This window comes from Ovis canadensis, chromosome 12 (assembly GCF_042477335.2).
Source record: "Ovis canadensis isolate MfBH-ARS-UI-01 breed Bighorn chromosome 12, ARS-UI_OviCan_v2, whole genome shotgun sequence".
NCBI classification, from domain to species: Eukaryota; Metazoa; Chordata; class Mammalia; order Artiodactyla; family Bovidae; genus Ovis; species Ovis canadensis.
In genome coordinates, this window is record NC_091256.1 from 17,364,795 (window position 1) to 17,388,344 (window position 23,550).

Genomic DNA, 23,550 nt, shown 5'->3' on the forward strand with positions numbered 1-23,550 from the left:
TCTTGTTGAGGGGAACACTGATCATTTCAATCTCAAAGAGTTTCATCTAAGAAATTGAGTTATACCCAGTAGACAATAGATGGATTGCACTGATTGTTATTTTCATGTCCATTTCTTTTCATTCACATGTGGAAAATGTGTTACAGTTTGAACAGCTGGCCTATTTGTGGATGGAGAGACAAAAGTCAGGTGGAAACTATAGTCGACACAGAGCTCAAACTGAAAAGCACGTTGTTCTGTGTGTCAGCTCACTGAAGATTGATTTACTCATGGACTTTTTAAATGAATTCTATGCACATCCAAGACTCCAGGTAACTTTAAACAGATTATACCTACTAATATTGGCAAAATCAATTAATGATAGTACAGCCTGTGTTCTGGAGGATTTTTATTTATGTGCTCAAATTTAGAGAAAATGAAGAACTACAAATATAACCTGGAACATAGAAAAAAAATGCTGGAGGAATACACAATATGTTAAGTTTCCTTCTGTATCTATAACGAAAGACAGATGGAATTATATTACTGCTACAAAGAAAGGTTTTCTCTGAATTAAAATGATTGCTTTTTTCTCCTTTTGGTAGTGAATAAATGATATTTTTATGAAACAGTGAAACTTAACATATAATAAAACAATAAAAGAATCATTTCAATATCATCTGCTCACTTGAATTTTCAGAATTTTATCAAGTGTTACTGATGGAAATTTGGAAGTCTGAAAGTTCCATTCTTCCCTTTGTTTCCTGGAGTGAAACTTGGTCTTATTTATAGCAGCAATAAATGACCAAAATTTGGGCAATATGTAATTGAGATCATGAATTCAGAAAAATCTCTTCTGTCTATGCAGACACTTCCACTTGCCATGGTTCTGGGCCAGTGTAGACTTATGTCACCGCCTTTGCTGCTCAATGCACTTAGTCTGGTCCAGACAGCAAAGAACTACTTGAATTTTCTGTATTTTCCCCAATAAACTTCCGTGAAGAGATTGGAGAATCCGGAAGTCAAGACAGTAGGGAGTACTTCTAATTATCTCTCTCTTAAATAATTTAGAGAAATTTTAACATATTGCTTTTTTGGATTAAAAATCTAACTTATAAGAGAAACTTGTATAATATATTCTTTTGTTTTTACATACATTATTTTGAATTTTTGGAGTAACTCCATATTTAATGTTTTTTTAAAATTACTCATATTAAATAATTTCAGATGCTTATTATGACCCACAAAGAAAATCTATCTGGGAGAAAATTTAATCCACCCAAAATTTGATCCCTAGTAATTAATTTTACCTAATATCAATAGGGAGAAATCTTAAAACTCCAAAAGTTCCCACTAGATAGAGAGTGGTAAAATGGTGGACGTTTGCCAGAGAATTTGAATTCTTATAGATAAATTGCTTTATACCATTTTATCACTGAGAATAATTTTGCATTTTCTCCAAACAACCATTGTTTTAAAACAAACTTTCAAATTTAATTTACTTAGTCAGTATTATCAATATTTTTGTGAATCCTTTTCCGTTCAGATATTCATCAGAATATTTTCAATTTTATCAACTCATAATAATGTTACCAAATGATATAAACTATCACCGCAGCTTTTTATTCTAAAAGTAACAAGATTGAAGTATGACTTGATCCTTAGCAGTTCTGGCTGTTAGCAGTTTATTTTTTAGAATCAATCTGAAATCCTAAGGAAGTTCTCTGATGGCTCAGACTGTAAAAAACCTGCCTGCAATGCAGGAGACTTGAGTTCAATCCCTTGGTCAGGAAGATCCCCCAGAGAAGGGAATGGCAACTTGCTTCAGCATTCTTGCCTGGAGAATTCCATGGACAGAGGAGCGTGGCGGGCTACAGTCTATGGCGTCAAAGAGTCGGACACGACTGAGTGACTGACGCTTTCACACCCTGAAGTAAAAATTGAAAATTTCATAGGCTGAAATGTGTGCTGAGTGTAAGCACTGATTTATCTTCTCTTCTTCATGCTAAGTAAATTGAAAAAAGTCAGGATGAACATGCTGCTGATTTATGAGATTTTTGTATGTTTGTCTGTTATGTTTATTACCGTCTCATGTTATTTAACATATGCCCCGGTTTTAAATGCAAACTTTGATTTATTAGTAAGAGTTCATTTCTCTTTTATCATATTTCAAAATGTTCATAGATATTCTATTTACCTATCTAGTATAAAACAAAGCATTATTGTTTCTATCCCATTGCCCACTTTGTTTTGAGTAGGATTATTATGTGGTGATTTTGTGTCCTACTGAAATGGATGTGCAGGTCCGAAGGATCCTCCAGATTCCAATGTGGTCACAAAGAGTTATCTACCTTCAAGGTTCAGCCCTTAAAGACCAGGATCTGTTGAGAGCAAAGTAAGTATGTCCACTTCCCATCTTGTAGTGTTATAATATCTTTCCTCTCCTCCAAATTTTAGCAGTTTCAGTACCGCAAGATGTGTTCTTGAATACAAACTTTTGCTTTAGTACCATTGCTGGTCAAATGGGAAGATTAAAAATAGAAAATCAGCTTATTTGCTCCTCTTTCTCAGTGCAGGGTTGTTCATCAGACCATGTCCACACAACACATTGAGAAGTGTGGTGGGATGGTATCATCTCAGGGTGTGGGGAGATGAACTGAGTTATCCAGATTCAGCGAGAGTAGTCTCCAAATCCTTGGATACTGTTTTTATTCGACAAATAAAAATCTTGGGCTAAACACTATGTGAGATGCCAAAGCAGTGTGAGTGAGGGTTTAGATTTTAAGGAGTTTGTATTATATACCGGGCAGATAACACTTGTGTTCCCTGGTGTCTGAGATGAAAGCGTCCCTGGGGACTGGAGAAGTCAGGAGGGTGACAGAGGTCTTAGTTGCTGTCTTCTTCTTGTGCAGGTGCCTGTCCCCCTGTATTAAAGATGCCATAGTCTTATAGCTTTGTCACAGTCTTGGGGGGGTCACTGCAGCGTGGGAGCAGAGTGAGAGTGTGGTTGGTTAGAGTGCAGACTCCAGGAATCAGGGCCTCTGCAAAACACCCTCCATAGTTTCAGAAGCCAGAAGAGATCCTTTAGTGGAGGTGGCTTCACTCAATGTTTTCTCTTGTTTTGTAGCTTTTAAATATATCTTCGTGTTTATCTTTGAGTTGTCCTACAGACTCTGTTAGGTTTAAAAGTCTCTTCCTTGAATTTCATAGCACAAGTGTTTTTTTTTTCCTTGTTGTTGTTTTGATTCTTTCCAGATGGCTTGAGTATGTGTGTTGGTGCATGTTCTCCGTATGTTTGTGTATGTTCTGTTTCTTTATACATGTCCTCTGTATGCTTGTATTTGTGTGTGTATGGGTTTTGGTGTGTGTGTGTGTGTGTGTGTGTGGATGATGGAAAAGAACAGAAAAAAATTCTCAAACTTCTTTCTGCTGCTTATTCCTGCAAAAGTTGACTAGATAGCTCATAACAGGAACTCTAACATTATGTTAGATTTATATATAATAGGTCAATTTAGCTGAGAATTTTTTCAATGATTTAACAATTTGTGAAACAAAAAAAGTCAGTAGAAACTACCAGGATATAATGAATTGTACATAACTGGAAAATTAAGCTTCTTTGAGAATATATCAGCATCTGTAGTGGATTGCATACTTCATATATATTGTCACTATACACATGACAGTTCTAGAATAAGTCATAGTCTCCCAGTACCTCAAGTAAAACACAGCATTAGGTGTTTGCTAACAATCTACTATCTATACTCATTATTCAGGAACTGTAAAGAAATAGTTGCTTAAACAGTAATATAATTTGGATCTTTATATTCATCTGTATAGATAATAAACATGCTTAATTTATAGTAATGAGTTAAGTTCTTCATATAAGAATGAGTAATGCCCATTTTGTGTTCAATATGAATTTCTGTGATAAATGAAGCCTTTTGACTACCTAATCAATTAATCTAAGCTATTAGGATTAGCTATTGGCATCTCAGCTAGATAATACCTAGGATTAATGCGCTTCTCAGGTAGCATAGTGGTGAAGAATCTACTTACGAATGCAGGAGACACAGGAGTCATGGGTTCAATCCCTGGGTTGGGGAGATCCCCTGGAGTAGGGAACAGCAACCCATTCCGGTATTCTTGCCTGGAAATATCCCATAGACAGAGGAGCCTGGTGGGCTACAGTCCATAGAGTCTCAAAGAGTTGTATACGACTGCACGACTGAGCCAGGATTAGCACAACTCCATTTAGTATTAATAATATTAATGATTGTTTCTTAGACAAATCAGTCACATTTACAAGAAATACTCCTCCATAGGTATGAAAAAGGAGAGTGTGGATAAGTGAGAAGTAGCAGGCTGGTAATTCTCAGAAAATTGATTTAAGAAAGATGGTACCATTTTTATGTTCATTTCTTATCCTATGTCATGTAGAAATTTGGGATTTAATGTTAGCTAACACATTCTTCAGCACAATTCCCACGCAAGACAAGGAGTAAAATTCTCCAAACCATTTCCAAAGGTCAGTTGCATGAGTTTGAGTTGCTTTGTTGAAGATGATGTATAAAAAGTGGTATACAATTGTCTTAATAACCATGACAACTTCACACTTTTCCAAAACTGTTTGATTTGGTCTAATTCCATAGACTTTTATCATTTTTATCCATAGAAAATACATTGGAGGAAAAAATTTGTTCTACTGTAATGAACCAGAAAGGCAAATAGTTCCTCATTTTAAAAATACACAATGTTATGTTTTTAGAACATTGCTTACCAAGCACTGAAGCATTCTTATGGTTTATTATTACGTATAAGAAATATAGAACTTTAGTGTGAAGGAAAGGGATTTGGAACAAGATGATGATTCATCTCTAGGAAATATAAATGTGCAGTAGAGTTTGGCTTATGAATACTAAGCGGCTTTGTATCCTCTCTCTTAATTTTATTGATACATTGCAGTCAAAAAGTAATCCATCTAAAACTTATAGAAGTGTATATATGTATATATATATGAAAAAATATGTATAATGATAAAAGAAAAAATAAAATTTGACTTTTTTTAACTTCTGTCATTATGAACTGCTGTGTTATACAGCCAAGTCAACAATTATTTTGTTTATAATCATGATCTGCAAGAAATCCTATTTTCATTTAAGCTTAAGGATGTTCATAGTTTTTGTGTACTTTGTATGCCCTGGACTGAGTGTTGGAATTCTGTTTTTCAGATGGCACATAGATATGTCAATGTGTGATTATTTTCCTTTTCTGTCTGCATTTAGGATGGATGATGCTGAGGCCTGTTTTATTCTGAGCAGCCGTTGTGAAGTGGACAGGACGTCATCTGTAAGTTTCTAAAATCTCTTTTAGTAAATTGTTCTTTTTGCCTTACGAGATTTTATTATTTTTTTGTAGTCTGCCACTATTAAGTATGGATGGCCTTAAAATTTTACTAAAGAGAAGTAAATATCTTTAATCTATCTTGCCAAAAAATAAGAATAGTTGCATCAATTATATCAACAAAAATATTAAGTACTTTCTACTACTAATCTCTGGATTTTCTGTTGATCAAAATGAAATAAGTCCTATATAAACAGAACTAGATCATTTTTAATTAAATATATTCTATGCTATGTGATTTTGTTATAATGATCTCAATTTCCTCCACTTAAAAGTGAGGCATATGGATCAGGCAGTCTGCAAAATATCAGTTGGAGCATTTCTAAAAAAGTATGCATTTGTGAAAATCCTATTCAGGATATGTAGGGTGGGAATTGGGAAGCCGTGTATTTTTAAAAGCTCACCAGGTGATTTTGATGCACCTCCTAGTTTGGTAGTCTCTGGCTTATATGATCTCCATGATACATTTGTGGTCTAAAATTCAATAAACTAATAATCAAACTTTGTAATGTACCAACTTATAGCTTTTTTTCTGTAAATGCAATTTAATTTCCCTACTTAAAAAAAAAATGCTTTACTCCTTTATGTTGAGGATGTCCTATTAACTCCTGTGTTTTAAACTAGTGAGTCCATCTGTAGTCATATCTGTGGTACACAAACAGATGAGAAACATGGTGCCTTCTGCAGTGACTGGGGAAAAGTCAAAACATGCATGGGTCTTTGGGGGACATGATTTGCACTTTTCTGGACCATCTAATAGGTGTGATCTGTTACATTTCGTTAGGACTACAGGTCCTGAATGTGGTAGGCTTTGCATTGTCCTCACTCTAATTTACTTAAACGTTTTATTCCTTTTTAAACTAACTTGTGTGCATTTGTGCTAAGTCACTTCAGTCGTATCTGATTCTTTGTAATCCCGTGGATGGTAGCCCGCCAGGCTCCTCTCTCCATGGGATTCTCCAGGCAAGAACATTGAAGTGGGTTGCCATGCCCACCTCCAGGGGATCTTCCAGACCCAAGGAACAAACCCACATCTCTTATGTCTCCTGCATTGGCAGGTGGGTTCTTTACCACTAAAGAACCCAGGGAGGCCCTTAAACTAACTTAGTCAACCTTTATTGGAAAAGGAACTGTTATGAACTGAATTGTGAGCCATGAAAACTCATATGTTGAAGACCAAACCACAGGGACCTCATAATGTGAATTTCAGTTCAGTTCAGTTGCTCGTTGTGTCCAGCTCTTTGCGACCCCATGAACTGCAGCTTGCCAGGCCTCCCTGTCCACCACCAACTCCCGGAGTCCACACAAATTCATGTCCATTGAGTGGGTGATGCCATCCAACCATCTCATCCTCTGATGTCCCCTTCTCCTCTTGCTCTCAAACTTTCCCAGTATCAGGGTCTTTTCAAATGAGTCAACCCTTTGCATCAGGTGGCCAAAGAATTGGAGTTTCAGCTTCAACATCAGTCCTTCAAAGAACACCCAGAACTGATCTCCCTTAGGATGGACTGGTTGGATCTTCTTGCAGTCCAAGGGACTCTCAAGAGTCTTCTCCAACACCACAGTTCAAAAGCATCAATACTTTGGTGATCAGCTTTCTTTATAGTCCAACTTTCACATTCTTATATGACTACTGGAAAAACCACAGCCTTAACTAGACAGACTTTGTTGACAAAGTAATGTCTCTGCTTTTGAATACGCTGTCTAGGTTGGTCATAACTGTTCTTCCAAGGAGTCAGTGTCTTTTAATTCCATGGCTGCAATCACCATCTGCAGTGATTATGGAGCCCCCCCAACATAAAGTCACACAAAGTTTTCACTGTTTCCCCATCTATTTGCCATGATGGGACCGGATGCCATGATCTTAGTTTTCTGAATGTTGAACTTTAAACCAACCTTTTCACTCTCCTCTTTCACTTTCATCAAGAGGCTTTTTAGTTCCTCTTCACTTTCTGCCATAAAGGTGGTTTCATCTGCATATCTGAGGTTATTGACATTTCTCACAACAGTCTTGATTCCAGATTGTGCTTCATCCAGCCCAGCATTTTTCATGATGTATTCTGCAGTCAGTTAAATAAGCAGGGTGACAATATACAGCCTTGACGTACTCCTTTTCCTATTTGGAACCAGTCTGTTGTTCCATGTCCAGTTCTAACTGTTACTTCCTGGTCTGCATACAGGTTTCTTAAGAGGCAGGTCAGGTGGTCTGGTATTCCCATCTCTTTCAGAATTTTCCACAGTTTATTGTGATCCACACAGTCAAAGGCTTTGGCATAGTCAATAAAGCAGAAATAGATGTTTTTTAGGAACTCTCTTGCTTTTTCGATGATCCATCAGATGTTGGCAATTTGATCTCTGGTTCCTCTACCTTTTCTAAATCCAGCTTGAACATCTGGAATTTACAGTTCATGTATTACTGAAACCTGGACTCAGAATTGTGAACATGAGATCAGTGCAATTATGCAGTAGTTTGAGCATTCTTTGGCCTTGCCTTTCTTTGGGATTGGAATGAAAACTGACCTTTTCCAGTCCTGTGGCCACTGCTGAGTTTTCCAAATTTGCTGGCATATTGAGTGCAGCACTTTCACAGCATCATCTTTCAGGATTTGAAATAGCTCAACTGGAATTCCATCACCTACACTAACTTTGTTCATAGTGATGCTTTCTAAAGCCTACTTGACCTCACATTCCAAGATGTCTGGCTCTAGGTGAGTGATCACACCATCTTGATTATCTGGTTGGTGAAAATCTTTTTTGTACTGTTCTTGTGTGTATTCTTGCCACCACTTCTGAATATCTTCTGCTTCTGTTAGGTCCATAATATTTCTGGCCTTTATTGAACCCATCTTTTCATGAAATGTTCCCATGGTATCTCTAATTTTTTTGAAGAGATCTCTAGTCTTTCCTATTCTATTGTTTTTTTCTATTTCTTAGCATTGATCACTGAGGAAGGCCTTCTTATCTCTCCTTGCTATCCTTTGGAACTCTGCATTCAAATGAGTATATCTTTCTTTTTCTCCTTTGCCTTTTGCTTCTCTTCTTTTCTTAGCTATTTGTAAGGCCTCCTCAGGCAGCCACTTTGCTTTTTTGCATTTCTTTTTCTTGGAGATGGTCTTGATCCCTGTCTTCTGTACTGTGTCACAAACCTCTGTCCATAGTTGTTCAGGCACTCTGTCTATCAGATCTAGTCCCTTGAATCTATTTCTCACTTCCACTGTATAATTATAAGGGATTTGATTTAGGTCATACCTGATTGGTCTAGTGGTTTTCCCCACTTTCTTCAACTTAATCCTGAATTGGGCAATAAGGAGTTCATGATCTGATCCACAGTCAGCTGCCAGTCTTGTTTTTGCTCAATATACAGAGCTTCTCCATCTTTGGCTGCAAAGATTATAATCAATCTGATTTTGTTGTTGGCCATCTTCTACTGTCCATGTGTAGAATCTTCCCTTGTGTTGTTGGAAGATGATGTTTGCTATCACCAGTCATTTTCTTGGCAAAACTCTATTAGCGTTTGCCCTTCTTTCTGTACTCTAAGGACAAATTTGCCTTTTACTCCAGGTGCTTCTTGACTTCTTATTTTTGCATTCCAGTCCCCTATAATGAAAAGGACATCATTTTTGGGCCAAAGATGGAGAAGCTCTATACAGTTAACAAAAACAAGACCAGGAGATGACTGTGGCTCAGATCATGAACTCCTTATTACCAAATTCAGACTCAAACTGAAGAAAGGAGGGAAAACCACTAGACCATTCAGGTATGACCTAAATGAAATCCCCTATGATTATACAGTGGAAGTGAGAAATAGATTTAAGGGCCTAGATCTGATAGATAGAGTGCCTGATGAACTATGGAATGAGGTTCGTGACATTGAACAGGAGACAGGGTTCAAGACCATCCCCATGGAAAAGAAATGCAAAAAAGCAAAATGACTGTCTGGGGAGGCCTTACAAATAGCTGTGAAAAGAAGAGAGGCAAAAAGCAAAGGCGAAAAGGAAAGATACAAGCATCTGAATGCAGAGTTCCAAAGAATAGCAAGAAGAGATAAGAAATCCTTCTTCAGCGATCAATGCAAAGAAATAGAGGAAAACAACGGAATGGGAAAGACTAGAGATCTCTTCAAGAAAATTAGAGATACCAAGGGAACATTTCATGCAAGGATGGGCTCGATAAAGGACAGAAATGGTAGGGACTTAACAGAAGCAGAAGATATTAAGAAGAGGTAGCAAGAATACACCAGAGAACTGTACAAAAAAGATCTTCATGACCCAGATAATCATGATGATGTGATCACTAATCTAGAGCCAGACATCTTGGAATGTGAAGTCAAGTGGGCCTTACAAGGCATCACTACGAACAAAGCTAGTGGAGGTGATGGAATTCCAGGGGAGCTGTTTCAAATCCTGAAAGATGATGCTGTGAAAGTGCTGCACTCAATATGCCAGCAAGTTTGGAAAACTTAGCAGTGGCCACAGGACTGGAAAAGGTCAGTTTTCATTCCAATTCCAAAGAAAGGCAATGCCAAGGAATGCTCAAACTACCACACAATTGCACTCATCTCACATACTAGTAAAGTAATGCTCAAAATTCTCCAAGCCAGGCTTCAGCAATACGTGAACTGTGAACTCCCTGATGTTCAAGCTGGTTTTAGAAAAGGCAGAGAAACCAGAGATCAAATTGCCAACATGCGCTGGATCATGGAAAAAGCAAGAGAGTTCCAGAAAAACATCTATTTCTGCTTCCTTGACTATGCCAAAGCCTTTGACTGTGTGGATCACAATAAACTGTGGAAAATTCTGAAAGAGATGAGATTACCAGCCCACCTAACCTGCCTCTTGAGAAATCTGTATGCAGGTCAGGAAGCAACAGTTAGAACTGGACATGGAACAACAAACTGGTTCCAAATAGGATAAGGGGTACGTCAAGGCTGTATATTGTCACCCTGCTTGTTTAACTTATATGCAGAGTATATCATGAGAAACATTGGACTGGAAGAAACACAAGCTGGAATCAAGATTGCCGGGAGAAATATCAATAACCTCAGATATGCAGATGATACCACCCTTATGGCAGAAAGTGAAGAGGAACTAAAAAGCCTCTTGATGAAAGTGAAAGAGGAGAGTGAAAAGTTGGCTTAAACCTCAACATTCAGAAAATGAAGATCGTGGCATCTGGTCCCATCACTTCATGGGAAATGGATGGGGAAACAGTGAAAACAGTGTCAGACTTTATTTTTTGTGGCTCCAAAATCACTGCAGATGGTGACTGCAGCCATGAAATTAAAACATGCTTACTCCTTGGAAGAAAAGTTATGAGCAACCTAGATAGTATGTTCAAAAGCAGAGACATTACTTTGCCAACTAAGGTCCGTCTAGTCAAGGCTATGGTTTTTCCTGTGGTCATGTATGGATGTGAGAGTTGGACTGTGAAGAAGGCTGAGCGCCGAAGAATTGATGCTTTTGAACTGTGGTGTTGGAGGAGACTCTTGAAAGTTCCCTGGACTGCAAGGAGATCCAACCAGTCCATTCTGAAGGAGATCAGCCCTGTGATTTCTTTGGAAGGAATGATGCTAAAGCTGAAACTCCAGTACTTTGACCACTTCATGCGCAGAGTTGACTCATTGGAAAAGACTCTGATGCTGGGAGGGATTGGGGGCAGGAGGAGAAGGGGACGACCGAGGATGAGATGGCTGGATGGCATCATGGACTCGAAGGACATGAGTCTGAGTGAACTCTGGGAGATGGTGATGAACAGGGAGGCCTGGCGTGCTGTGATTCATGGGGTCACAAAGAGTCGGACATGACTGAGCGGCTGAACTGAACTGAACTGATAATGAAAAGGACATCTTTTTTGGGTGTTAGTTCTAAAAGGTTTTGTAGATCTTCATAGAACCGTTCAACTTCAGCTTCCTCAGTGTTACTGGTTGGGGCATAGACTTGGATTTCTGTGATATTGAATGGTTTGCCCTGGAAATGAACAAAACTCATTCTGTCATTTTTGAGATTGCATCCAAATACTGCATTTTGGACTATTTTGTTAAGTATGATGGCTACTCCATTTCTTCTAAGGGATTCCTGCCCACAGTAGTAGATATAATGGTTATCTGAGTTAAATTCACCCATTACAGTCCATTTTAGTTAGCTGATTCCTGGATTATTGACGTTCACTCTTGCCATCTCCTGTTTGACCACTTCAATTTGCCTTGATTCATGGATCTGACATTCCAGGTTTCTATGCAGTATTGCTCTTTACAGCATCGGACCTTGCTTCCAACACCAGTCACATCCACAACTGGATATTGTTTTTGCTTTGGCTCCATCCCTTCATTCTTTCTGGAGTTATTTCTCCACTGATCTCCATTAGCATATTGGGCACCTACCGACCTGGGGAGTTCATCTTTCAGTGTCCTATCATTTTGCCTTTTCATACTGTTTACTGGGTTCTCAAGGCAAGAATACTGAAGTGGTTTGCCATTCCCTTCTCTAGTGGACCACATTCTGTCAGACCTCTCCACCATGACCCACCCATCTTGGGTGGCCCCACACGGCATGTTTCATCGAGTTAGACAAAGCTGTGGTCCATGTGATCAGATTAGTTAGTTTTCTGTGATTGTGGTTTCAGTATGCCTGCCCTCTGATGCCCTCTCTCAGCGCCTGCTATCTTACTTGGGTTTCTCTTACCTTGGATGTGGCGTTTCTCCTCTCCGCCACTGCTCTTGACCTTGGGCGTGGGGTAGCTCCTCTCTGCCTCCACTCCTGACCTTGGACATGGGGTATCTTCTCTTGGCCGCTCCTGTGCCACACAGCCGCCACTCATGTGGCGAATTTACGTGATGATAAAGTCTTAATAGATATAATCAAGTTATAATGAGTTTATTAGAGTAGGCCTTACTCTTAATTGTACTGTGTCCTTGAAAAATGAGGAAATGTGGTGACAGATGAATAATGGAAAGCCATGTGTATGTGAAGACAGCCTTCTGTAAGCTGGGAGAGAGGCTTCCTGCACAGTTCCCAGGAGGAACCAGCCTTACGAACATCTTGCTTTTGAGCTCTGACCTCCAGAATGTTGAGACAATACATTTTCATTAAGCCACCAAGTTTGTGGTCGTTTGTTACCACAGCCCGAGAAAACTAATGGTCTTCCTTCAGTGGCTCAGTGATAAAGAATCTATCTGCCAGTGCAGTAGATGCAGTTTCGATCTCTGGTCAAAAGATCCCCCTGGAAAAGGAAATGGCAACCCATTTTGGCAACTGCCATTTTGCAGTATTCTTGTCTAGGAAATCCCATGGACAAAGGAGCCTGGCAGGCTATAGTCCATGTGGTCACAAAAGAGTCACACTTGACTAGCAACTAAGCAGCAAAAAAGCAAACTGGTTCATGGCCATAGAGCAGACGAATGATTGCAAAATTTGTAAAATATTTCTCTTTAAAACATATATATGTTTTGAAATTCATTTGCTCCCCTCCTTCTCAACAGTTACTGTCTTAATTCAGACATGACTCTCTTGGGTCCACTTATGCATTATTGCAATAGTTTCTCAATTAGGTCGGCTCATTAGATGCTCCAAACCTCTGTATTGAATAAGTGAACTGGAATTGAACATATTCTACCTTATGTTTCTGTAATTATTTAGCTGTGAAGCGTGGGACTCTCAAGTGGTAACTTAGTTTCAAAATACTTGTAGTCTTCCTATATCTATGTAACAAGGGGGCGTACATATAGGAAATAAAAATATAATTTTGGTGTACCCTTTCCAAGCTGAATTTGAAAGCTTTCAATTCAACAAATGCATTCCATTTCCTCCTGACACTGTAGGATATTGAAGGTTGTGAATAAAAAGACTTCACTCAGGACAGAAGAGATGGTAGATGAGGTGACACGGATACAAGTGTGGAAGCTGCAAAGCAGATGGATGGGTGGTAACTGACTTAACAGACTGAAAGAAGGTAACATTTAAGCTGAGAAAGGAGAGGAAACAAGTCAGAAGCAGGCTGCTTTATGCAATGGAGACTCAAGTGACAGGAACAGAGGTATCAGATGCCTTGCAGAGGCAAGTAAGGTTATACATAGGACTAAATATATGGAGAGTGGTTAAAAATCTTTAGGAGAAGTAATTAGATTCCCTGAACCCTTTCACATGTTCATTGCTGGTCCCTTTCCTCATCTTGGGAAAAGAGATTTACTCTAGGAGTTGGCAAATTTGGCCAAAATAAATGCTCTGGTTGCCCAGGAATAAAGGGAGGGAAAGTAACCTGCAGCAAAAACTCGGGACCCACAATGCCCCCTGGGAACAAAACATCAGAAGAGAAATTCTCTGATTCAGTATCATTTCAGAGAAGGTTAGAGAGAGTTCCTGAAGCAATTAGGGGATGGGAAATGCAAAAGACTCTTTCCTCTGCCCACTTGTGGTGGGGAACAGCCCAGGCCTCTTGGAGGTACAGATGGTGGGGTGGGCCCATCCAGGAACATCCAGCAGGGCACCCCCTTGGTGCTGGGCTGACTGGTGCAGCAAGGCTGATTGGTAGACACTTATGGGGCAGGAAGCATTTATCCCAAGTATGTGTGTATGTACATATGACGTGAAAATAAGGTCCTGCATTCATTCATGTCCCAAGGAGCTTCTGAGTGCTTCACTCCTACATAAGTTCAGACAACAGTGATCTCTAGACATTTAAGGAAATTCTAAAAGGAAAAGAAGGAACTAAGTAACAGCCATGCAAAAACATACAAGAAAGGAGAATTCAGAGGAAACACAAATGACACCATAGGATTCTGGGAGAAGAAATCAATTTTAAAATATGCAATATCCCATCTTTAGTAATATAGTAGTTGAGAAGATGAGAGGAGTATACATTTTAAAAGAAGAATAGTAAGCTATAGAACAAAACAAATTGAAAAGCAAGAACATCCAGGGAACCAAGAAGAGCTTATGGAAATTAAATGTAGGTAACAAATGAAAAAATTAAATAAAATATTCAGAAGATAAATCTAAGGACATTGAAAGAATGAAGAATAATAAAATGAACAATAAAACCAAATAATGGAAAAGGAGAGTCAAACAAGAGAAAATTAAAGGAGTGTTCAGGAAGAAACAATATGGTAAGAATTTTGGAACAGGGTCTGGAAAAAAATGGGGGAAATTATTAAAGATATAAAAAAACAGAATTAAAACAATCAAATTTCTCAGAATGGAATTATTGAGAGGGCCCACATATTTCAGATTAATGACTAAAAAAGACATGCTTGCCTGAGAAACTGAGAACGAAATTAAGAAAAGGTAAAGTTGAAAAAGCGAGTTCGAGGAAAACATCTATTTCTGCTTTATTGACTATGCCAAAGTCTTTGACTGTGTGGATCACAATAAACTGTGGAAAATCCGAAAGAGATGGGAATACCAGAGCACCTGACCTGCCTGTTGAGAAACCTATATGTAGGTCAAGAAGCAACAGTTAGAACTGGACATGGAACAACAGACTGGTTCCAAATAGAAAAAGGAGTACGTCAAGGCTGTATAATGTCACCCTGCTTATTTAACTTATATGCAGAGTACATCATGAGAAATGCTGGGCTGCAAGAAACACAAGCTGGAATCAAGATTGCCAGGAGAAATATCAATAATCTCAGATATGCAGATGAAACCACCCTTATGGCAGAAAGTGAAGAAGAACTAAAAAGCTCTTGATGTAAGTGAAAGTGGGGAGTGAAAAAGTTGGCTTAAAGTTCAACATTCAGAAAACGAAGATCATGGCATCTGGCCCCATCACTTCATGGGAAATAGATGGGGAAACAGTGGAAGCAGTGTCAGGCTTTATTTTTTGTGGCTCCAAAATCACTGCAGATGGTGACTGCAGCCATGAAATTAAAAGACGCTTATTCCTTGGAAGGAAACTTTTGACTAACCTAGATAGCATATTCAAAAGCAGAGACATTACTTTGCCAACAAAGGTCCGTCTAGTCAAGGCTATGATTTCTCCAGTGGTTATGTATGGATGTGAGAGTTGGACTGTGAAGGGAGGTGAGCGCCAAAGAATAGATGCTTTTGAACTGTGGTGTTGGAGAAGACTCTTGAGAGTCTCTTGGACTGCAAGGAGATCCAACCAGTCCATTCTGAAGGAGATCAGGTCTGGGTGTTCTTTGGAAGGAATGATGCTAACGCTGAAACTCCAGTACTTTGGCCACCTCATGTGAAGAGTTGACTCATTGGAAAAGACTGTGATGCTGGGAGGGATTGGGGGCAGGAGGACAAGGGGACAACAGGGAATGAGATGGCTGGATGGCATCACTGACTCGATGGATGTGATTTGATTGAACTCCGGGAGTTGGTGATGGACAGGGAGGCCTGGCGTGCTGCGATTCATGGGGTCGCAAAGACTCAGATATGACTGAGTGAATGAACTGAACTGAAACTCAAGAAGGAAACACTCAACCCGTGTGTGTGCTTAGTTGCCCAGCCGTGTCTGCCTCTTTGGGAACCCATGGACTGTGGCCCGCCAGACTCCGATGTTCATGAGATTCTCTAGGCAAGAATACTGGAGTGGGTAGCCACTCTTCTCCAGGGCATGTTCCTGACCCAGGGATCAACTCCTGCACTGGAGGCAGAATCTTTACCACCTGAGCCACCAGGGAAGTCAAGAAGAAAGCACTCAGCCCGAGGACGGAGAATCAGAATGCTTTAGACCAGAAGCCAGAAGACAATGGGGCAAGGCTTTCAAAATTCTGAGGGGAAAATATGTTTCCAGTTGGAATTCTCTATCCTGGAAAAACTTCAGATAGAAGGAAATATATCTATAGATGTTAAAGTTTTGAAAATTGCACAGTTTTCAGGAAGCTGTTGGGAGCTGTGTATTACTCCAACTAGTGAGTGAGTGTGGAGAAGGCAATGGCAACCTACTCCAGTATTCTTGCCTGGAAAATCCCATGTTCGGAGGAGCCTCGTAGGCTGCAGTCCATGGGGTTCCTAAGAGTCGGGCAGGACTGAGCGACTTCACTTTCACTTTTCACTTTCATGCATTGGAGAAGGAAATGGCAACCCACTCCAGTATTCTTGCCTGGAGAATCCCAGGGATAGAGGAGCCTAGTGGGCTGCCGTCTATGGGGTTGCACAGAGTCGGACATGACTGAAATGACTTAGCAGCAGCAGAGAGTGAGTGAGGATGAACACAGCTCAGGGGAGGGATGGGAATTCCCATAGTATGGTCAAAGCTGAGCAGAAGACTCTTGAGTGTGAGAAGGGAGGTTTGCTGCTAGGAAAAGATGAAATCAGTGTACCCCGATGTAGTTGAAGATTAGGACAGCAAGTTTCCCTTTCTGGGCAGAAAACAAATAAAGATAAAGTGGCTGAAATTGTTATAATTGTGATAAAAATTATAAAACCACATGTTCACCAAACAAATCTAAAGTATAATTATCTTAAAAGCTGCATTGATGCTTGCAATAAATTTCTGAAAATCAATAAGGTAAACGGAACTGTAGTTATAAAATAAGACACATTACATACAGAGGAATAAGCAATTTTGATCAGAAGACAACTGGACAACTGTTTAAGACTGCTTTTAAAAGTTGTCTATACTACTTCATTTCTCGTAAGAATATCTTACTAAAGGAAATGCGTAATAAAAATATTTTTATTCAAATAAAACCTACTCACAACAGACCTACATTTTTTCTAAAGTTCTTCAACGAAAAAAAAAATGATGTCTTTTGAGAACTTAGATTTATATGAAGAAATAAAGACAGCAAAAATGGTAAATATGTACATAAATATAAATGACTAATTTTTTAAAATATAATTTATTCTTTAAAGCAAAAATCATAGCAATCATGGAAATTGTAACAAATACAGAAGTGGAAAGAAAGAAAGGAAGTAAAGTCACTCAGTCATGTCCAACTCTTTGCGACTCAATGGATATAACCCGCCAGGCTCTGTGTCCATGGAACTGTCCAGGCAAGAATACTGGAGTGGGTTGCCATTTCCTTCCCCAATTAGAAGTGAAGTGGATGGCAGTAATATGACAAGGATTAAAAGCAATAGTGGAAATATACTAACGTAAGATTCTTGTGCTTTGAATATTATTTGAATGAAGAGTTTGATAGAGATTAATATTATACAACTTAGAATGACCATTGATAAGGATAAAATAGAAGACAAAGTGATATACTAAAAATATACACTTAATACACAAAGGTAAAAAAAAAAAAGAACAAAGATCAAATAAGACAAATAGAAAACAGTGCTATAGTAAATTTAAACCAAAGCATATTAGTAACTGTAAATTATGAATGGACTAGACTCACCACTGAATGGCAGGGATCTTCATATTGAAGAAGTAAAAGGAATATTAAAGGAAGTGTTGTCACAGCAATTATACTCAAAATGGAAATGTATGATTATTAATAGATTAAAAATAGGAGGATAAACAGAGATATGTGTGCATAGCTAGTCATACAAAAGCTGGAATGGCTGTGTAAGACAGATGAAGAAGACCTCAAGGGCAGGAAGTTTTAATAGAGGTAAAGAGAAATATTTTATATTTATTAGAGAATCAGTGGATGAAGAAGACATAACACTACTAAGTGTGTATGCACCTTAAAATGACACCTCAAAACTTATGAAGTATGAAATAATAGAGCAGGAAGGAAGCATAAAAAGGGACAGTTATTGTTATACATGTCAATATTCCTCTCTCTGTAATTAATAGAACTAATTGAAAGAAAATCATTCAGCTTATAAAAACCTGAACTCCTTTAAATCAAACAGATCTAATCGACATATATAGCATTACACTCAACTGCAGAATATGTGTTCCTTTCAGGTGCGTGTTGAACACTCAGAGATGGATCATAGGCTGGATCACAAAAGAAATGTCAAGACAGATAATTAGATTTAAGAAAATAATTACAGAATATGTTCTCTGATCAACAGTTCAGTTCAGTTGCTTAGTTGCATCAAACTGTTGAGACTCCATGGACTGCAGCACACCAGGCCTCCCTGTAAATTTGAGTAAACTAGTTTACTCAAACTCATGTCCATTGAGTCAGTGATGCCATCCAACCACCTCATCCTCTGTCATCCCCTTCTCCTGCCTTCAATCTTTCCCAGCATCAGGGTCTTTTCCAATGAGTCAGTTCTTTGCATCAGGTAACCAAAGGATTGAAGTTTCAGCTTCAGCATCAGTCCTTCCAATGAATATTCAGAACTGATTTCCTTTAGGATGGACTGGTTGGATCTCCTTGGAATCCAAGGGACTCTCAAGAGTCTTCTCCAACACCACAGTTCAAAAGCATCAGTTCTTCGGTACTCAGCTTTCTTTTTTTTTTTTTTCTTTTCTTTTTTTTTTTATTAAATTTTTATTTTTACTTTATTTTACTTTACAATACTGTATTGGTTTTGCCATACATTGACATGAATCCACCATGGGTGTACATGCGATCCCTCTAATTCAACTCTCACATCCATACATGACCACTGGAAAAGCCATAGCTTTGACTAGACAGACCTTTGTTGGCAAAGTAATGTCTCTGCATTTTAATATGCTGTCTAAGTTGGTCATAGCTTTTCTTCCAAGGAGCAGACATCTTTTAATTTCGTGACTGCAGTCAACATCTGCAATGATTTTGGAGCTCAAGAAAATAATGTCTCCACTGTTTCCATGGTTTCCCCATCTATTTGCCATGAAGTGATGGGACCGGATGCCATGACCTTTGTTTTCTGAATGTTGAGTTTTAAGCCAACTTTTTCACTCTCCTCTTTCACTTTCATCAAGAGGCTCCTTAGTTCTTCTTTGCTTTCTGCCATCAGAGTGGTGTCATCTGCATATCTGAGGTTATTGATATTTCTCCTGGCAATCTTGATTCCAGCTTGTGCTTCATCCAGCCCAGCATTTCTCAAGATGTACTCTGCGTATAAATTAAATAAGCAGGGTGACGATATACAGCCTTGACGTACTCCTTTCCCAATTTGGAACCAGTCCATTGATCCATGTTCAGTATTATCTGTTGCTTCTTGAAGCTGCATACAGATTTTCAGGAGGCAGGTCAGGTGGTCTGCTATTCCCATCTCTTTCAGGATTTTCCACAATTTATTGTGATCCACACAGTCAAAGGCTTTAGCATAATCAATAAAGCAGAAGTAGATATTTTCCTGGAACTCTCTTACTTTTTCTATGATCAAGTAGATGCTGGCAATTTGACCTGGTTCCTCTGCCTTTTCTAAATCCTGCTAGAACATCTGGAAGTTCACGGTTCATGTACTGTTGAAGCCTGCCTTGGAGATTTTTCAGCATTACTTTGCTAGTGTGTGAGAAGAGTGCAGTTATGCGGTAATTTGAGCATTCTTTTGCATTGCCTTTCTTTGGAATTGGAATGAAAACTGACCTTTTCCAGTCCTGTGGCCACTGCTGAGTTTTCCAAATTTGTTGACATATTAAGTGCAGCACTTTCACAGAATCATCTTTTAGGATTTGAAATAGCTCAACTGGAATTCCATCACCTCCACTAGCTTTGTTCTTAGTGATGTTTCCTAAGGCCCACTTAACTTTGCATTCCAGGATGTCTGGCTCTAGGTGAGTGATCACACCATCATGATTATCTGGGTTGTGAAGATCTTTTTTGTATAGTTCTTCTGTGTGTTCTTGCCACCTCTTCTCTTCATAGCAGAACTTAACTAGAAACCAATAATAAACTTTGGCAGAGAATACCCACACATATGAAAATTAAATGATACATTTCTAAATAACCTGTGGGCGAAATATGAAATAACAAGGAGAATTAGAAAAATTTTAATTAGGACTGTGGTGAAAAATGCAACATTTGAGAACTTCACTGGTGGCTCGGTGGTTAAGACTTTGTAGTTCCATTGCAGAGGACTGTGGTTTGATTCTTACTCTGGAAACTATGATCCCACATGCTGGGTGGCATGGCCAAAAAATGAAAAAAACTTTAAAAATTTGTCCTCTTTAAAAATGCAACATTTCAAAATTTGTAGGATGCAGCTCAAGTACTGCATAAAGAGATATTCATACCTTTACTTTCTTTTATTACAATAAAAGTATAAATGTCAATATCAAAGAGGAAGTGGATTCAGCAATTATAGACTTTAAAAGTGGTTTTCCTAAGTGGGAGCAGAGAAATATAGCAGGAACTTTGGGTAATGTCTGACTGAGGAAAGTTTTCTCTGTTTAAGTGGCAAAATTTGTTTTCAGGGTTTTTTTTATTATTGAAGTATATTTGAATTCCTGTGTTGTGTTAATTACCTTATACAGAAAAATGATTCAGTTTTATATATATATTTATATATACGATCACTCAGTGGTAAAGAATCTGCCTGCCAATGCAGGTGACCCAGATTTGATCCCTAGGTCAGGAAAATCCCCTGGAAGAGGAAATGACAACACCCTCCAGTATTCTTGCCTCACAAATCCCATGGATAGAAGTGCCTGGCGGGCTACAGTCTGTGGGGTTGCAAAGAATTGGACACGATCTAAACAATATAACATCTAAACAACATACACACACACACATATACATATATATATATATATATTCTGTTTAGTATTATTTTCCATTATAATTTGTCACAGAATATTGAATATAGTTCCCTGTGCTATAGAGTAGGACCTTGTTCTTCATCTGTCTTAGCAGTTTATACCTGCTAACCCCAAACTCCCAATCCAATGCTCACTCACTATGTCCCTCACCCCTCTCCCCATTGGCAACCAGTCTGTTCTCCTGGTCCCTGAGTCTGTTTCAGCCATGTTCCAGTCTTTGTGACCACATGGACTGTAGCCCGCCAGACTCCTCTGTCCATGGAATTCTCTAGGCAATAATACTAGAGTGGGTTGCCATGCCCTTCTCCAGGAGATCTTCTAACCTAAGGATCAAACCTGCATCTCCTGCATTGCAGGTGGATTCTTTACTGAAGAGCCTGAGCCACCATGCAAGCCCTTAAGCATTCAGTTAAAAAAAAAAAAAGTTCTGTAAGGTGTAGAAAATATATTTTAAAAATCATTGATTAAATGCTTGGATATCTCTCAGGAATTTAAAAGTAAAAAAAGGATTAGGAAATTATTAACAAAAACTATGGATGTCTTAAAAATAAAATTGGATCATGAAACAGAGAAAAAAGTTTCAGACACTTTAATTTTGAACATCTTGTTCACTCTATCAGTAGATGTGCTCTTAATTTAAACATCTGTTCAAAGCTAAGTCTTTCTCTGAGTCATTATAATGCAGGAAGCATAATTTATTTAGCTTCTGGATAGCCTTTCTTTTAAGGCTTCCCTGGTGGCTCAGTCTGCCCGCAAAGCAGGTGACCTGATTTTGATCCCTGGGTTGGGAAGATCCCCTGGAGAAGGAAATGGCAACCCACTCCAGAATTCTTGCCTGGAGAATCCCACGGACAGAGGAGCCTGGTGGGCTACAGTCCATGGGATCCAAAGAGTTGGACAGGACTGAGTGACAAACTTTCATTTCCACTTTAGCCTTTCTTTGCTGTGGTGAAAGAATTTGATTTGCTTAGCTGAACTAGACATATGAATTTTTACTTAGTCGAAAAAACTTATAGTGTTCGCTTTGCTCTTTTAGTTTATTGTTTTTTTTTTGACACTATTGATTTTTAGACTTATTAGAAATAAAAGGAAAAAATAACTACATCATAATCCCTTCATTGATTCAGTGCAGTTCAGTCGTTCAGTCATGTCCAACTCTTTGTGACCCCATGGACTACAGCATGCCAGGACACCCTGTATATCACAACCAGCTCCTGGAATCTACCCAAACCCATGTCCATTGAGTCAGTTATGCCATCCAACCATCTCATCCTCTGTTGTCCCCTTCTCCTCCTGCCCTCAATCTTTCCCAGCATCAGTGTCTTTTCAAATGAGTCAGTTCTTCCCATCAGGTGGTCAAAATATTGGAGTAGTATCAGCTTCAGCATCAGTCCTTCCAATGAATTCCTTTAGGATGGACTGGTTGGATCTTCGTGTAGTCCAAGTGACTTTCAAGAGTCTTTCCAAAACTACAGTTCAAAAGCATCAATTCTTCAGTGCTCAGCTTTCCTTATAGTCCAGCTCTCACATCCATACCTGACTACTGGAAAAACCATAGCCTTGACTAGACGGAGCTGTGTTGGCAAAATAATGTTTCTGCTTTTTAATATGTTGTCTAGGTTGGCCATAACTTTTCTTCCAAGAGTAAGCGTCTTTTAGTTTCATGGCTGCAGACACCCTCTGCAGTGATTTTGGAGCCCCCCAAATAAAGTCTGTCACTGTTTCTCTTGTTTCCCCATCTATTTGCCAGGAAGTGATGGGACCAGATGCCATGATGTTAGTTTTCTTAGTTTTCTCATTGATTAGCCATCACTAAATATCAATTACAGATTAGAGACCTCTTACATACTTTTATGCATACATGTGATATATTTCTCACAACAATCCTGCAAGGAGGTTCTTACTAGCTCCAATTTGTCAATTAATAAACCAAGGCTCAGGTTAGCTATTTTATTTAACCTTCTTAAGGGTATAGGGTTAGTGGTTCACAGACTTATGTTTATACCCTGCTCAGTGTCAAAGAAAAATTGTACTAGACAGTGTTGAACATGCAAGGAAGACTACTGAAGCCTGGGGGAGAGATTGAATCCAACTCCTCTGAATCAAAAGACTGGAGGAGTTTGATGTACTGGGTTGGGGAACTTGGTCAGTGTGATTAGGTCTTCATTTGCTAACTGTTCTGTATGAAAGTTAGGCTTCCTTCTGCCCACAGAGACTGGAGATGGGGAAAATTTCACCTTTGATGATCGCATTTCAAAGAGATGGCCCCCAGGTCCTTGAGAAAGACTTTTCTCTGTTGTGAAACTGCTGAGAGGACAGGGAGAAGATTTACATCTCAAAGGGACAGAGGAAGAATTTATAATTGAAATTTTTCAAAAGTAAATGCTCTAAGAAAAGAGAGGTCAGGGGTCTACATTTTTGAAGAAACCTGTCAGAAAGTCAGACATGGGGGAAACTTTAAGGTCATCTTGGCCATCCAACTCCAGAGACCTGAGTCACAAAAGAATTAATCTGAGAGCACACTATTAGCGTCTTCCTAAATGTGATAGATTTTTTTTTCTGATTATCACATGCATTTTGGAATATGTGAAATCTTAGAATCAAATGCAAATAATCATTGAGTGC

General features: G+C 38.8%; 1 protein-coding gene across 5 annotated transcripts in view; it reads left to right on the forward strand.

The window, feature by feature from the left end:
- KCNT2 (potassium sodium-activated channel subfamily T member 2) overlaps positions 1–23,550 on the forward strand; it is a 445,066-nt gene that overhangs the window by 221,935 nt on the left and 199,581 nt on the right. For all 5 annotated transcript variants that reach the window (XR_011247634.1, XM_069545283.1, XM_069545284.1 and 2 more), the window contains exons 10-12: positions 147–311; positions 2,238–2,374; positions 5,262–5,325. Coding sequence is in view for 4 of the 5 variants with exons in the window: in XM_069545283.1 (XP_069401384.1) it covers positions 147–311; positions 2,238–2,374; positions 5,262–5,325 (366 nt within the window). In the remaining variant the exon portion in view is untranslated. The remainder of the gene's footprint in view (positions 1–146; positions 312–2,237; positions 2,375–5,261; positions 5,326–23,550) is intronic.